Genomic DNA, 18056 nt, shown 5'->3' on the forward strand with positions numbered 1-18056 from the left:
GCTAGTGTGTATGTGTGAGAGATCTTTTCTCTTTTTGAAAAAATAAAACAAAACATAAACTCAACAAACTCAGCAAACATTTGTTAAACACCTACCCTAAGCACTGTGCTAGGCACTGAGAATTCAAAGATGAAAAATGTCATTGTTGTTTTCTTCAATGAACAACAGATAAAACACAATATGGGTTCGAATGAGGAAAGGGCTCAGGAAAGGTTACATAGATATGTGAGGGATCAAGGAGAGTAGAATCTTCTTTAGGTGAGAGGATTAGGGAAAACCAAATGGAGGAAGATACAGAAAAAAATGGAGGGATTTCAATAGGTAGAGATGATAGGAAAGTTCATCACAAAGAAAGGTGATAATATACATAAAATACACAAGATAAGGAGCCTTCTGGATGAGAATAGAGAGTAGTTATCTCATTTGACTAGATAATAGAATGCATAAAGTTAAAAGTATGTAAGGATAATTCTAGCCTTCTATCTAAGTTTTTAGTTTAGATAAAGAACTACCAAAGGATTTTGAACTGTGAAGTAATATGATCAGCTATGTCTTTGTCTTTCTTTTTATTAATTGTATCCCCAGTGCTTAGCACAATGCTCAACATATAATATATATTTCTTGGATTGGACTTGTGTATTTATAAGATTACTCTGATGGTGGTATGTAGTAGATTATTGAGAGGAGATAGTGGAGGAATGGATGAAAGTTAGAAAACTATTACAACTTTCCAGGCAAGAGATGATAACTGTCTGATATAAAAATAGGAATAGAAAAGATGTCATAAAAGAGAGAGAGATATTGTGGAGGTAGAATCTTTAGTACTTGGGACCAGCTGAAAGTAGAATGTGAAGGACACAGAAGCAATCAAAGACAACCAATATTTCAATTTTAGACAGAAATAAGGAAGTTAGGAGAAAGACTGAAGAATGAGGGAGATTATGAGTTTGGTTTTGAGAGTATGAGATTTCATTTGAGTTCTTATTAGTGGTGGATACAGGTGGATAGGATCAAAAAGGAGAAATAAGTGCTGGATTTAAGAATCACTGGAATAGAGATGATGACTAAAGTCAAGGGAATGAATGAGACTGGCAACATAGAAAGCAGGTAAAAGGAACTGAAACAGAGCATCAGAGAGTACTCACAGAAGAGAAGAAAGGACCAGTCAGTGAGCTAGGAGGAAAACCTCAAGACTGCAATGTCAACCATGTCAATAAAAAGTTATCCAGGAGGAGAAGATGACCAATATCATCAGTTGTTATAGAGAGATCAAAAAATGTGATAACTGAACTCGGGCCATTAGATTTGGCATTTGGGAAGTCACTGATTGCTGTCTCCAGAGCAATTTCAACACAGTGGTATAGATAGAAGCCAGAATTGAGGCAGTTTAGTAGTGAGTGATGGGGCAGATTGGTTGCTCAGTGGATAGAGTATTGAGCTGGGAATCAGAAAGACCTGAGTTCAAACCTGGACTCAGATACTAAGTAGCAGGGTCACTTTGGGCAAATCACAACTTCTGTTTGCCTCAATTTCCTCATCTTTGAAATGAGCTAGAGAAAGCAATGGGCAACCACTTTATTATCTTTGCCAAGAAAACCCAAAATGAAGTCATGAAGAGTCAGACCTGACTGAAACAACTGAATAACAAAAGTAGTAGCTGAGTGGTAAAAAAGTGAAGATGGAGATTAAACTACTTCTAGGAATTTCTTGATGAAGAATCAGAGAAAAGACAATAATAACTTAAGGAGATAGAAGGAGCAAAAGAAAGACATTTTTAGGACACAGGAAACCTAAGTATATTGGTAAATGAATGGAGTAATAGAAAGGAAGATATCAAAGATCAGCAGGGAGATATTTGATAATATAAAGTCTCAGAAGACTTGTAAAGGAATAGGATTTAGAATGCAAGTTATGAAGCCAACTTTATTCTTTACAACTGGATAGAAAGAAGAATTGGGAAAAGATAGAGAAATACCTTCAGGTATGAAGGAAGGGAGTTGGGAGGGAGCTGACACTGGATAACACTGATCTTTCCTATAAAATAAGAGTTGAAGTAATTTGCTGATTGTGCAACAATGGAGATAGAGTTGGTTAGGAACACACATTCCAGGGAGAGTGACAGGGAGTTAGTTAGAGATTAATAAAAGATGTTCATGCAGTATTGAGGGCAAAAATGGGGTTATAGGGTATAAATTTATGGCAGACCTGGTCAAATTGGTTTAGTATCTATCTCCAGCATTACTTGACATAGCTTTGCATGGTGGTGCTCCAGGGCTGGGAGTTAGCAAAGGTGGAAACATTGGAAGGATGAGGATGAAAGAGTAATGTTGGAGTGGTATGTAGTTGAATTTAATAATGAAAGTGGACAGAGAGCAGGAACAAGGAATTGAATACTTCTTTCCTAGTGCTATAGTACTGGGAGTACCCTTTTTTGGAAGTAGGTGGAGGAAAGGTAGGGTTTTTTTCCCCTCCAAAGATCTGAGAATAAAATTTATGATGAATTTCCACTGTTTCCATCTATAGAGGCAAAGATTTTTATTAAGAGCTCCTAATACTTCAATTCTTTCATGGATCTGCAAGCTTATAAAGATAGGTTCTTTTCCCATAATTGAAAATTCAATCTTCAGTGAATCTTTTCCATCACTTCCCAAAAATCTTCCATAAATCATCTATCTAGGGTCCTGAAGGTCTTCCTCTAAGCCAGAACATCTTATCCTTTTGTGTATCATCATGGACCCCTAATCAGAATTATAGTTTTCAATGTATAGTATTACAAAGGAAACCAATTGTGCTGAAATATAGTAATAAAATATGTTATTTAAAACTAATATGAACCACAGGATAAGAATCTCTGCTTTCAATCTTTTGAATATTCCATGGGTATTGGTATAGAATTTAATCTTTCCTTCTGTTAATGCTTAATCACTTCATGAGCAATCATCCTCACTTTCTTATCCTAGATCTCCTGGATGATACAGTTTGTGTTTTGGGGGTGTGGACTCCTTCCAGTGATAGCAGGAATGAAGCTACTTTCCTGGTCATGTTTGGTAAACTCTAACATTTAGATTATAGGGGTCAAACTCACAAAGGAGAAAATCAATTCTTATTTTGCTCCTCAAAGGATCATTGTGGTGTGATGTAGAACTTAGAATGAGGAGAGACCTAAATTTGAATTTTACCTTTTATACTGGCCAACTTTGGGGTCTCTGGCATGTTAAGACCTCTGACACTCAGTTTTCTTATCTGTAAAAGCATTATATTTGTAAAATCATTGAGGCAGCTAGATGGTACAGTGGAGAGAGTATTGGGCTTGGAATCAGGAAGAATCATCTTCATGTGTTCAAGAACAGCCTCAGACACTACCCAGCTGGGTGACACTGGGCAAGTCATTAAATCCTGTTTGCCTCAGTTCATCATCTATAAAATGAGCTGGAGAAGAAAATGATGAATCAGTGTAGTATCTTTGCCAAGAAAACCCCAAAATGGGATCACAAGAGTTGAACATGACAGAACAACTCAAGAGCAACCATCTTACAAAACTGTTGTATAGATTGTATAAAATTTTACATACTGGTGACACTATATGAGAATCAGCTATTATAAAGGACTACTTTTATAGTCCTATAAAGGACTTTTTTATGTCCTTAAATTGTAGTCCTAAAAGGCATCAGAAGATCAGTCTGATACCATAGCAGCAACACACTTTTAGATGCCAGTGAACCACATTTGGCACTCATCTGGGTCAGTCTTTCCTCTTGTGTCCCCCCTTTAAATGCTCCTGGTCATTACTATTGGCTGCATCACTTTGATTTAGTAGGCTGAGCTCAGGATGCTAAGAAGCATATCTTTCACTAACTAGTTAAAAACAAAACTGAAGCCTTTAGCAAGTTCCCAGAAGGCTCTATTAGACAGGAGATTAATGTGGATTAATGATAGAATCATGGCTCAATATTAGCAAAAGACCAGGGTTAAAAATAAATGTGTATATCTTAAGGGAAATAGGAAATTCTCAGTTAGTGGTGATATAAAATACTGGACTATAAAAATATGTGATTCCTGTACCCCATTTCCCTACAAAATTATCTTGTCAGTGTCACTATATTTTGTAACAGTATATAAATGTCATTGAGAAAAGGCCAAGGAGTATATTTAAATAGAGGACTTCTTTGAAAAAATAAAAGTCAAATAAGAGTCACACTTTCCCCTAATTAGTGGCAAAATAAACCAATTTTCTGCAGGAAAGAGCCTTCCTCTTTCATAAGCTGTCCACTTGAGTTTATCACAAGGGGAAAATATGAGAACTATAGATTGTTAGAGCTGGAGGGGACCTTAGAGATTAACTAATATTTTGATTCCCTCATTTTACAGATGAGGAAAATAATGTATATAGAGATTGTGTCCTGTCCAAGGTCATACAGCGAGACAGTGGCTAGAATTCAAGTTTCCTGCCTCATACCTCCCAAGTAGCTAGGAGGCAGAGTGGATAGATTACTGAACCCAGAATCAGGAAGACATAATTCCCAACACTAGCTGTGTGACCTTGGGCAAGACACAGCCCCTATTTGCATCAGTTTCTTCAAATTATAAAATGCAAAATGCTAATAATAGCACCTACCTTGTAAGGTAGCTTAGTGGATAAAGCTTTAGAGTCAGGAAGAATTGATTTCAAATGTGGCTCTGGAGAAATCACCTAACCCTAATTGCCTCAGTTTTCTTAGCAGTCAAATTAGCTACAGGAGAAAATGACCAACTATTCCAGCTTCTTTATCAAGAAAATTTGAAATGGGGCCACAAAGACTCAGACATGACTGAAATGACTTGACAACAACAACCTTAGAGGGTCATTGTGAGGATCAAATGAAAGAATATTCTTAGAGCACTTAGCACAGTGCCTGAAATATATAGTAGGTACTTTACAAATTTTTCTGGTTTCCTTCTTTTACTTCCCAGTTAGACATTAACGATACTATCATGTGTACGTTGAGTTCTCCATCTTTTTGTCCTTCACTCTAATGCCACTATCATCAGATTAGAAACATCAGTGCCCACTCTAGAGCTGATTTTAGGTAAAATTATGAGGTGGAAGTATATTTTTAGTGCCCTTCATCTATCAAATGCCAGATTTTCCCCTCTATTCTTGAATTGTTCCAGACACACAGCTACTCAGAGTACTATTTCCACCTTTTTACCACCAGGAACAGTGCCTGGGTCTCTTAGTTTCAATGGTCCAGTTCTTGTTTGCGGCCATCCATCAGATACTCCCCTGGCTGTTGGTGTTAAGGGATTGCATCTCAGAAGAATGAAGTAGATTTAGAAACATTTATAAAGGGCTGATAATTGAATGTATGGAAATGGATGAGATTATTAAAAGATTGTATTATAGTAAGAGAAGGAAAAACAAAAGACATAATTTTAGGATAGACCCATGAAAAGGGGATGGAATATAGATAAGAGTCTAGCAAAAGAGATGGAGAAGAATGTATCAGATCTGGAGGAGGAGGACCAGGAGAGAGCAAAATATAAAGAAGAGACATCCAGACACATGAGTATTAAATGTTGCAGAGATCACAAAAGATGAGAACTAAGAAGAGACCATTAGATTTGGCAATTAAAAAATCATCATAGGAGGAAGCTAGATGGATTGAGAGTCATGGCAGAGAGAGATGGGAGGTTCTGGGTACAAATACAGCTTCAGACACTTCCTAGCTGTGTGACTCTAGGTAAGGCACTTAAACCCCATTGCCTAGCCCTTACCCCTCTTATGCCTCGGAACCAATTCACAGCATTGATTCTAAGATGGAAGGGGAGGGTTTAAAAGAACAACTTATAACAAGTCTTGGATGGACTACTTTCAGTGGAGTGGTGGGGCTGGAAGTCAAATTGTAAGGGAGAAGAAAAGTGAGAGAGATGTGAGGATGTGAGTACAATGAGTAAAGGCAGCCTCTTCCAAGAGTCTGTCATGAAAGGGAGGAGAGACATAGGAAAAAATTCAAAGAGACTCCAAGGGTAAATGAAGGTAACAAAAAGAATGAAAGTATTTAAGTATATGTTATAAGTCGCAAAGAAGTCAGTGGCTAAAAAGATATAGACAATTAGACAGAGGGAATTATGGAAGGGAAAAATTCCCTCCTTGACATGATCCCCCTTCCTTCCCCATGATCCTTCCACACTTTATGGATTTCAGAATTAAATGTATGCCTGCATACATATATTAATATACACATACATATATGCAGATATGTTTCTCTCTCTAGCTATATCTATATATCTACATTTTTTTCTGTGTACACATTTACATATACTCATTTAGAACCAAGATCTCCCTGACTTCCTAGGAGATATTTTCTAATCAGATAAATTATCTTTTCTAATGTTCAAATGAGAGAACACTGTAGGAATCTATTCATAATTCTTCCTCCAGTTCTTAGAACATTTTATAGTATAATTTATAATATAATAATAAGATACTTATAGAGATGATGAATAGATATATGACCTTTTTATTATATATTATCCTGTATAAATAAAATGGAATAATTAAGTTATATATTAACCAGATGAAGTTGGTATAAAATTTCTCTGCCATCAATTCAATAAAATTCAACAAATATTTATTGATCATCCACTATGTTCCAGGCACTGATAGGTGCTGTGTGTTTGTGAACATATACATAGACATTTAATGTTTATTCTGTTGTTGCTTAGCCATTTTCAGTTGTGTCCTACTCTTGAAGAGCCCTTTTGAGGTTTTCTTGGCCAAGATACTGGAGTAGTTTGCCATTTCCTTCTTGACTTATTTTACAGGTAAGGAAATTGAGGTAAAACTATTTTAATGACTTTCCCAGGGTTATTATCAGAGGCCAGGTTCAAACTTAGGTCTTCCTAATTTTAGATTCCGTGAGCTATCTACTATACCATCTAACTAGGTCCCCTAATTTGCCTGAATACTTACTGTGGCTCTTCAAAAAGTTGTGTTCTAAGACTAGCACCCCAAATGACTTGTCTCTTAAAAGATTATCAGTGCATGTTACGTTATTTTTAAGGATCCTTACAGCTTTAAGATTATTTGAATTTTCTTTAAAACCCTTACCTTCCATTTTAGAATCAATACTATGCATTGGTTCCAAGGCAGAAGAATGGTAAGGGCTAGGCAATGGGGGTTAAGTAACTTGCTCAGGGTCACACAACTAGGAAATATCTGAGGCTATATTTGAACCTATCCCATCTCTAGGCCTGGCTCTCAATTCCCTGAGCCACCCATCTGCCCCCCTGATTATTTGAATTTTTACAAAATGTAATAGGATACTAGTATCTTAGCTCAAAGTAGTAGTGATGGTGGTAAAGAACATTCGGGTCTAGAATGATACTCCAAAAAATTTAAGGAGTAATATTAGCAGTGATGAAAATAGATATAGCAACTAGAGGTGAGTCCTTCCTACCCCATAGTTAAATGTTAACATAGCCATTTTGGAGCAGGAAGGAAGGGGCAAGAACCCATATCAAATTAAGAACTCATTATTAACACCCCTCTGTTTTCTCTATACTAGTTTGATCTTGTCATCACAGGCCATGACAGGACCACCATGACCTTATGGTTAAGAACTCTTTCCTCAAGACTGATTTTATAAGGCTAGTAACTCTTGCCTTTTAAAATGTCATATATATGGATAAAATTAGTTTTCAAATGGTATAAAATATTCGGTTTTAGTGTTGGAGGAATATCATGTCAGAAATGAAAATGAATAAAAACTATAGTCAAATACTGGGATTTAAAGAGAGTAAGTGGTATAACTTATATTAATTAATTAATTAACAACTAGAAAAGTTATTTTTTAAACCATCCTTTCTTTAGCAATACCTACCTCTCAACAGATCCAAAAACCTAAATAAAAATTGTAAAAGTCTGTAGTATCTCTAGCCCAATCTATAGCTACGTATTCTGGTCTTGTCTCTCTGCACCCAACTAAAAATGTTTCAGTTCTGAGATATTTTGTCTCTTCTGGGAAAGTCCAGTTACCTCAACCAGCCAAGATTATAAACTATTTGCATTTCACATTACAGTGAAGCTTCAGGATACAGTGAAGGGATCCTGAAGAAATACTGAATTTACAGTACCATAGAATGAAAAAAGAAAACCACAAGGAAAAGTCTCCAAATGTTTTGAAGAGAAGTCAGATATCTGGCCTCAGGAACAAAGGCATCTGGACCAACTATGAGAAGAAAACCAAAATGTCCCTTCCTTTGACCAAGGGTAACTCAAGTACGATGGTCTAGTCAACCACCGGTGAGTACATCTAATTTATGATGATATTTTGGTAAAAGTAAAATATTTACTTCCTCATTCCAAGGATCTGCTATTTCATCCATGAAGGCACTCACTTCTTTCACAGAGACTACTCTTCTATGCCTTATTAGGAGGTCTTTGTGAATGGCTGTGGTTGAGAAGAACAAACTTTCAGTTGCTGACCAAACTTCTGGGTATGAACCTTTCCAAACTTAGCTATGTTGGTCTGGAGTAGCTAAATAGATAACATTCTATTGGTTAGTAAATAGATTTTAGGGCAGCTAGGTGATGCAGTGGATAGGGCACCAGATATGGAGTTAGGTAGACACCTTCCTGAGTTCAAAACTAGCCTCAGGTACTTACAAGCTGTCAGACTTTTTGAGAACTTATTTGGGATTTTTGTAGCAAAGATAATGGAGTGGCTTGCTATTTCCTTGTCCAGTTCATTTTACAGATGAGGAAAATAAGGCAAATGAGCTTGTATCATTTGTCCAGGGTCACACAGCTGGCACATATCTGAGTCCAGATTTGAACTCAGGAAGATGAATCTTCCTAACTCCAGGCTCTGTGCTCTATCCGCTCTGCCAACTCGATGCCTTTGGAGTTCCCTATTGTAATGAAATAATAAGTCTAAGCATTTATTGAGCATCGACTATATAGTTCTCATCTCTGGCACCTAGCAGAGTGTTTGGCATATAGTAAGTGCTTAATAAAGGATTACTGATTTATTGATGACTTCCTCCACTTCTCTATCCTGCCTCAGAGAAAGCCATTATCAAAATATTCCAATTTTTTTTTTCTGTGAGGAAAATGCACAGTGTTCCTTTGAGCAGGTTGGACTCTGGCTGAGGAGTTTTAGTGACTTGCCCACGAGTGATATAGTCACGACTTTCATCTGGGGTTTCATCTTGAATTTACATTCTAATGCTCATTTCTAAGACTATCTATATTAGGTAAAGGAAAGATACTATTACAGAGAAGTTTGAAAGTTTGTTGACTTCCCATCATTTTACCATTTCATTCATTTAACCCAGAATTTGAAAGGAAGAAGAAAAGCTTGAGATGATTAGAAGTACTTTCAATTAAAAAAAATTCTGCCATCGTTAGTGCTAAATCAATATTTTCAATATTTTGATTTTTCAAGCCCAACTAATTTTGGAGAACATGCCTTGTCTAAGGATCCCAGGCCAGCAGTGACGTTCCCAAACCAGTTTTACCCATTGCTAGGTCGAAATCCAATAATTGAATTTTATGCAGCATAAATTCCCCAACCTGGAAATTCATTGACTTTGTGTGATTAATACAAATGTAAAGTTTGTATTAGGATTATTGCCTTGGTCCAAGTCTCAGAGTTTCAGGTTGGCTAAGTGTCTCTGCATGGAGTATTAGGTTCACTTCATGTTTGCTTTCCAATTGCACTGGTTTGCATAAGATAATAATTTTTAATTTAGTAAAAATAATCATGAAGTCTAATGGTAAATTTCCTCAGCTGAAGGAAATCATTTTATGAATGCTTGAGGTGGGCAGTGAGGTGGCTCCATGGATTGAGTCAGAGCTAGATATGGGAGATCCTGGGTTCAAATTTGGCTTCAGATACATCTTAGCTATGTGACTTTGGGCACCTTACTTAACCCTCATTGTCCAGCTCTTACACCGCTCTTCAGTCTTGAAACCAAAACACAGTATTAATTCTAAGATAGAAGGTAAGGGTTAAAAAAGAAAAGGGAAAAAAAACTTGAGTAAGACTTAATTTACCACCACCCATTTCTAGTTAGAGGCATCCAGGTACTCAGTGGTTAGAGCTCTGGGCTTAGGGTCAGGAAGCTGTTGGTCAGTTGTTTTCAGTTGTATTTGACTATCCATGACCCCATTTGTGTTTTTCTTTGCAAAGATAATGAAATGGTTCCCTAGTCCTTTCTCCAGGTCAATTTCCAGATGAGGAAACAGAGGCAAACAGGGTTAAGTGACTTGCTGAGGGTCACCCCTCATGAAGATGGATTTTCCTTATTCCAATCCTAGTTCTCTATCCATTGTCCCCACTAGCTGTCCACAGTCAGGAAAACTTCAGTTTAAATTCCGTCAGACACTTACTAGATGTGATTCAGGGCACGTCACTTAATTTCTGTCTGCCTTATTTTCTACAAGTATAAAATGGGGATAATAATAGCACTTATTTTGCAAGGTAGTAGCTATTCTGCCACAGAATATATTTCCTATGATCCCTTTCCCACCCCATCTATACCCTAAGCCCCAATGAGTTTTTTTTTCCATTAAAGATCTTCTGAAATACTCATCCTCCATGATTTTTTTCCTTGACTAAGCTAAGGAGTAGGAAGTCAGGTGGCATAGTGGATGGACTTCAGGACCTAAAGTCAGGAAGATTCTTCTCCATAAGTTCAAATCTGGCCTCAGACATTTACTGTCTGAGTGAACCTGGGTAAATGACTTCACCATGTTTGCCTCAGTTTCCTTATCTGTGAAATGAGCTGGAGAAGGAAATGGCAAACCACTCCAGTATCTTCACCAAGAAAATACCAAATGGAATCACAAAGAACCTGAAACAACTCTAATGGCTGAACAAAAACAAAAACTAGGGAGCAGAGGTAAAACTCTCCTATTCTTTATTTATCTTTCACTGGAACATTATGTAAATATTTAACTGCTCTATTACCCGACATTTAAAAAAATATGTTTATCCTCTTTATGCAGTCTTATGGTTCTTATTTGTGTATTCTCTTCACGTTAGGACATATAATTACTATTTTTCTTAGAATGAAAACCTTTAGAGGGGAGGAATGACTGCTAATTAAATTTCCTCTGAAAGAGCTCAGCATAACACTTAACAAATGCTTTTTAAAATTGCTTATTGGACAGCCTATACTTACACTCACAAAAATAACTTCTGAATTTAATGTTCCTAAAAAATGTAGAAATTTGAACAATTGAAAGTAGATTGAACATAGATTTTGATAGGAAAGAACTGGAGAAGAACAGAGGAAGAAACGGGAGGTTTCCTCTGCTTCACAGGAGGGAGTTGGGTTTTGTGTAGTAGGTAGAGAGTAGGACAAAATATCAGGAAAGTTTACTTAAGTCAAACTTATAAATGTCCAGTTGTTTTGTTGAGTTGTTTCTGTTGTGTCTCATCCTTCACGATTTCATTTGGTTTTTCTGGGAAGATACTAGAGTGGTTTGCCATTTACTTTTCTAGCTTGCTTTAAAGATGAGAAATAACCGGGACAGAGTTAAATGACTTGCCCAGGGTCATGCAACTAGTCATTTGCTGAGGTCATATTTGAACTCGTCTTCCTGACTCCAGACTTGGTGCTCTATCTCCTGTGCTACCTAATTGTTCAGAAATGTCCTACCTGCCCTTTAAGAAGAATATTTATTCCTAATTTCTCCCTGTAGATTGAAAAGCAGATGACTCTGATCTTCAGCATTCTCATGCCTTGGTACTTTTGAAGATATATTTGAAACACATACAATTTGTAAAACTGTTGTTGAGAACTCCCAGTGTGGAAACTCATTTTGCCATGCAGATACAACTCATCTGAAATTTGTACTCTTAGAAAGTTGCTTCAGGGCACTGAGAAATTCAGTAACTTGCTGATGGTTACAAACATCAGAGGTAGCAGAGGCAGGGCTTGAATCCACTTTTCCTGATTTCAAAGCTGGCCTTCTATGAACTGTTCCATGTGATAACACTCTCCCACTAAAACAGCACCTCATTTTATATGATTGTGTATTATGTGTTAATTGTTTAATGTGCAGATACTTCTGCAGCTAGGCTAGAAAAGTCTTTCTTCAGAGACTATGATGCATAATTCTTTTGTATCACTTAGCACAATGAATTAGTGATAAACTTGACATCAGGAAGACCTGAGTTTGTCTTACTTCAGATAATTAGTTTGTGTGACCCTGGGTAAGTTATTTGGCCTTTCTCAGCCTCAATTTCCTCATCTGTAAAATGTAGATAAAAATGACATTGACCCTATAGAATTGTTGTGAGGATCAAAGGAGATGATATATAAAGTGCTTTATAAACTTTAAAGTGGGAAAATATTTTAGATCATTGCCCTTATAAAATTCATATCAGGTAGATCAGAAGGGAGGAATGGAGAGAATTTTGCAATCAAAATTTAGAAAATATGAATGTTAAAAATTCTTTTTTACATGTAGTTTGGGGAAAATAAAATATTGTTAAGTAAATTTTAAAGTGCTATATACATATTGGTTATTATTATCATTTTTGTTATTGTTCCTTCTTATACTGTTCACAATGTAACTGAAAGATTATAATCATTGTCTTTGGCATCGACATGATCACATTTAATACCAAAATCAGAGTATTCTTAAGATTACTTGTTCAAATGATTTAATTATCATCTTTCTTCTGTCATCAGAAACATAAGGAATATGAAAGAGTGGAGAAAGGATCACTTTTTCAACTCATTATTCTAAAAATCCCAAGAGTAATCACCATTAGAACATTTGCCAAAAGTTTACCCAGAAGTTCTCCATCATTTCAATAGTTTTTAATTAAGTAGCAATCCTGAATCTGGTTGAAAAAAAATCCCATCCAATACAGTGTAATCATGGATATTTATTGCCTACCATTGCAGATGCAACACGACTGACTTTCACTGGGTTGCCCCGTCCAGAGAGATCCATTTGTGCTCTGTCCATCAAGTATAGGCAAGCATCCAGGATACCATCTTCAAACTATGCAATAAGAAAGAAAAAAAAATAATGGTTTAATATCTATTCTGCAAAGCAAATGTTCTTTGCCTAAAAATAGATGATGCAAAACTGTATATTTTAGTCCAATATCTGGAAACCTAGATTTTTAAAAATGTATTAATCACCCACATTTAGTGAGAAATGCTCTAATGAAAAGGAGGAAAAATATTCTCATTTTCAAGACAGTTTGGGGGGTCTAAAAATGAAAGGTGATAATGGTATTTAAAAAATAAACAGTATGTTAAATTCCATGATTGTTTATTAAGCACCTACTATGTGCAAGTACTACACATAAAATTTAATATACCTAAAATACATATTAAGCCATAATTATTAAGGTGACTATAAAACTGCCCATTCATTTAATCAACATGAAATTATTTTGTCTTTCTGAAAATTGGCTCATTCATTTCAGGGGACTCTTGGAGCACGTCTGTTAGAATGCCCAAGGCTAAACAATGAATGATTTACTAAAGTCCCTAAACCTGAAAAACAATATGAATGCTGGTGAGTTTTTTAAAACTAAACCAACTCCTAAGTATATCACACTAAAGAATTTCTGGTTTATTTAGAGAGTATTCTGAAATTATATGTGAGTTCAGCTGGAGATGCAAGTTTCAAGCTTCTCTTCTGAGGCAAGATGGGTCCCAGAATCAAAAGGAAAGCAGACAGGTTTAGATAGAGTAGAATTTGTCATCAAAGGAAATGCCCAAAAATACAGTTTGATCTGTTACAAGAAATTGTTTAGGCACAGAAAGTTCCAGAATCATTTGTAATGGTTAAAATCCATAATTAGCACCATGATAGTGATTATCTGTGTTATAGCGAAATAAAAAGAGTACCAAACCAGGAGTGGAGACAGAAGACTGGTTCTTTTGCCTTTGCTCCTTTCTATCTGTGTGACTTTGGGCAAATTACTAACTTCTCTGGCACTTTCCTTATCCATAAAGAAGGGACTTGGATTGCTGACTTTCTAATATCCTGTACATCTGTAAATCCTATCACCTTCTATAAAGCAATAATGCATATGTATCCTTAGTTGATTAGAATAGCTTTGGTCAAGAAAAAAAATCTTGAATGAATTGAATGAATAAATCTGCTACATCCATTAGGTTGAGGTACATCCATTGAGAGGTGTGAGGAATCTTAGAAGCCATTTAATCCATCGTCTTCATTTACAGATGAGAGAACATAGGCATACAGATATTAAGTGACTTGCCCAAGTCTTTTAAATTTATAAAATTTGAACCCCGGGATTCTGAATTCAATACCTTTCCCAGCATACTTTTTTTGGATTGATTTTCACTGATTTTGAATTTCTATAGATACTTGGAAAAGTGATTTTGTGTTATCCAATTTCTTAGAAACCAATTTTCAGTGTCAGCTATTGTTAATGGCAAAGTTTCTTGATACTAACAAAAGGAAAATGCTTCTGGGTACCAGAGGCATGGATCCATAGACTAATACCTCATAGGTTTCCCAGGAGGCCATACTCATTATTCTAGTGCAATCAATAGCACCAAGTCAACATAACTTGAACATCTTAGGGTTGAAGTAAACAGAGCAATTTCTCAAGTGACTCTAGTGGAGTTTCATTATTCATCAGTTACTTCCCATGCAGAAGGAAGTCCAACTAGGGCTTTATCAACCAGCTTTGGGAATATGTCTGATTGTGGTGATTTGATTGTCATAATTCCATCTCCAATCCCCAAGCCTAGCTAACTTGGAGAAAATTATTTTGGAGGGTAGACTGTAAGATTCCACAGATAAAACCTATACCCCAAAAGGGCTGCCTTACCTACAGTTTCTGAGATTCCGTGCTTAGCTGGTCTTTTGTGGACCCTGTGGGTCAGAGTCAGAGTGAAATGTAGTTTGCAGATGTAATTCAATATGCATTTTATCATGACTTACTATAACTTGGTGGTACTAGATAGAGCGCTTGAGCTAGAGTCAGACAGATTCTTCTTTTTGAGTTCAAATCAGTCCTCAAACACTTACTAACTAATTTATAGCTAGATACAACCTGGTCAAGTCACTTCACTCTGCCTCATTGTCCCATGTACAAAATGAGGTGGAGAAGGAAACAACAAACCACTTCAGTATCTTAACCAAGAGAACCCCAAATGGGGTCACAAAAGTTGGACACAACTGAAAATTCCGGAACAACAGCTATGACCAAACGTGGTGCCATTGGATTATGGGGAACCAATGTGATGCCTTATGGAGAGGGAAGAGGACACTATTTATCTCTGTCTATCTGAGTGGAGAAGGAAAGTCATTAGGACCAAGCTCAGCTGGAGAAGTTGCTGGACATGGTGGTCAATAAAGTTAATTGATTCCACACTAGGCTAATTAGGCTCTTTTTTTCAAAGCATGGCTGTTAGATTTCATTATCTCTAAAATTATGGCAAAACACTGGTAGAATAAAATCATGGCCTTCCCTCAACTATTTACTGTACTCATGGGTCTTTGGTTATATTTTCTATAATGTTATTTTGTTCCTTGCAATAGCCTTAAGTTTAGTTGTTGTTTTGAGAAAGTCATTTTGGATTGACCTTGGGACATAGCACAGAACTGAGATCATATTAGAAACTGTGATTGGAGTCATTTCCCATGGGACTACCACAAAGCTCTTTTTAAGGCGAGGTTCTCAATGATCTCATGTATCTAAGCTGTAGTACTACAATAATTCATAATTGCAGAGTGCTTGCTTTCCAATGAAGTTCACAGCTCAAAGTATGATTCATGAATCTCAGTTAATTGGTCTGGTGAAAGAAGCAGTTGGTAATTGCTCTCCTCATTTTGTTGAAAATGGATAGATAAATAGACAGACATATATCGCTAGATAGGCAGTCAGATAGGTATAGATATATAGAAAGAGAGAAGGATAGAAGGATAGATGGATAGAGAGAGAGAGAGAGAGAGAGAGAGAGAGAGAGAGAGAGAGAGAGAGAGAGAGAGAGAGAGAGAGATGGACGGATGGACAGACAGACAGACAGCATATATATATATAAGATATAACATACATACCAGGCACTGTGCCAAGTACTAGTGATACAAACATAAGCAAATACCTCATGGAGTTTACATTGTAATGAAGGAAGACACATTCTAGGGAACTGGAAAATAGGTTTTGGGGGAGGGAGAGAAAGGAGACTCCAGGAGTGGGTAGGGTGAAACATACATAGGTTCCTTCCTAAAATAGTGGTCCTTAGGAGGGAATCACTAATAAAAAGAAGAGATCTCAAGTAAGGAGAAAGAGGTAGATTCCAGATCTAGGTTAGGGTTCATGAAAGAATAATGATAAATCCAGAAAAACAACCTAAATATCCGAATTCATACAAAGTAACCACAATTACATTCCAGTAGTCAACTCAAGTCCCAAGAGTCTTCATTGAAAGTAAATCATGTACTTAGGGCTTACTGCTATCTATACCTCAAACATTAGAGGGAAAAAGGAGAGACAAATTCAAGGAATAAGGGACAAAGATAAGAATGAGGAAAACTGGACAGAGAAAAGAGTAAGAGAGAAGGAAAGAAAAGACCCATGGAACAGGGTGTCACCAGTAATTATTAGCAAGGTTGTAATCAAATGTTGCATGAGACTAAACTGTAACTCTCTCCTTGTTAAATAAGTAATCATAAGCTCATCAAAGACTACCTGGGGTCTTTATTACTTTTACTAAGGAATATTTATGTATATATACTATTATATAAGCATTATATATATGTATTATATGTGTATGTGTGTATGCATGTCTGGCTGAAATTGGAAGGTAAGCTCATCATGCACCAAACCAAAAGATGTTTGCTTATGGAGTCAAGTCAGCACATATATTAAGTTTTTTTAAAAGAGAGACGTGTGTATATATATATACATATATACACATATATATACATATATATATATATATATATATACATATATATGAAATCTCTATATGGTCTCTTTCTATCCAGGCATCAAGCCAGTGTCAAAGCTTACAATTTAATCAATAAACATGCATTTGCCAAGCATTCTTGTCTTTTATACTTTATTTTTCATTCATTCAGATTCTTCTGTCTGTGACCTCAGCCTGACTGTGTGAGTAATTGATGCTTAATCCTTCCTTAAGGAACCAATTAATGTACCAGTGAAGCATGAGCCCCAAAACATGAGATGCAGGAGTGGATTACTGCACTAGTTTATCAAGCATACAAGTGAGTGAGTGGAGCCATCTACTTTATAACAAAATATCCAGCTGGAAAGTGAGGGAAATAAATGTCAAACAATAGGCCATTTGGCCTAAATGTCACCCACATTTTATTTAACTAAGTTTTTTGAGTAAACAGATTGAATAGATAGTTGTTGTTGTTTCCATATCATATAAATAGAAAATTATTTTCACCATACAAATGGAAGCTCCTATCTGCTGATACATTGCTCTGGTTGTATTAAGTCCTAAGACAATGCAGAAATTCTTAGAAGAGATCAGTAGCTATTCAAAAGTGTTTGGCTTGGCTATCCAAATAAAAAAGACCAAGTGGATGAAAAATATCTACTGCCTAGATTAGGATTTGCAGTTGGATGAACAACTTTTAAAACTTTTCTATTAGTATCCATGTCTGGGATGGATATAGCAAAGTACAGTATAAATGGACATAGAGTTTGAGTCCAAAATTAAACTCAAATTAGAAAATGGATTAGATTGGTTTCAGGACATATTAAAGTTCCTTTAATGACTCCAAGTTTTTTTTCCTAGAAACAAAGACTCATCTTTTTAATAATAATATTCTACTGGTTTTATCGTGTGGTTCCAAGACATGTAACAAAATCATCTCAGAGGGATTAAAAATATCTAGCATGTAAATTAGGTCAATGGAGAAGCTCATGGCAGTGATGAGAAGTCCACAATATGTAACCAATGAGATACTTTGAAGAAGAGCAGGACTGAAAGATATTAGGGAAAAGTTTAAGAGAAAAGAAGACGGGTTAATTAATGCACTTGTATTGTGATGCTAGGGGAAAACAAAGCTGGTTTCTAGCATGGTG

At 36.2% G+C, this 18056-nt stretch overlaps 1 protein-coding gene and 1 long non-coding RNA gene across 3 annotated transcripts in view; one reads left to right on the forward strand and one right to left on the reverse strand.

Annotated features, from left to right (window-relative positions):
* F13A1 (coagulation factor XIII A chain) overlaps window positions 1-18056 on the reverse strand; it is a 208960-nt gene that overhangs the window by 90602 nt on the left and 100302 nt on the right. The window contains exon 7 of the mRNA XM_001367973.4: window positions 12899-13006. Coding sequence (XP_001368010.2) covers window positions 12899-13006 — 108 coding nt within the window. The remainder of the gene's footprint in view (window positions 1-12898; window positions 13007-18056) is intronic.
* Window positions 7737-18056, forward strand: part of LOC103106276 (uncharacterized) — an 83518-nt gene continuing 73198 nt past the window's right edge. The window contains exons 1-2 of one of the 2 annotated variants that reach the window (XR_001629022.2): window positions 7737-8284; window positions 17078-17224. This is a non-coding gene — a long non-coding RNA (uncharacterized LOC103106276). The remainder of the gene's footprint in view (window positions 8285-17077; window positions 17225-18056) is intronic. The other variant, XR_001629023.2, reaches the window with a different exon arrangement.

Source organism: Monodelphis domestica, chromosome 3 (assembly GCF_027887165.1).
Source record: "Monodelphis domestica isolate mMonDom1 chromosome 3, mMonDom1.pri, whole genome shotgun sequence".
Taxonomy (NCBI): Eukaryota; Metazoa; Chordata; class Mammalia; order Didelphimorphia; family Didelphidae; genus Monodelphis; species Monodelphis domestica.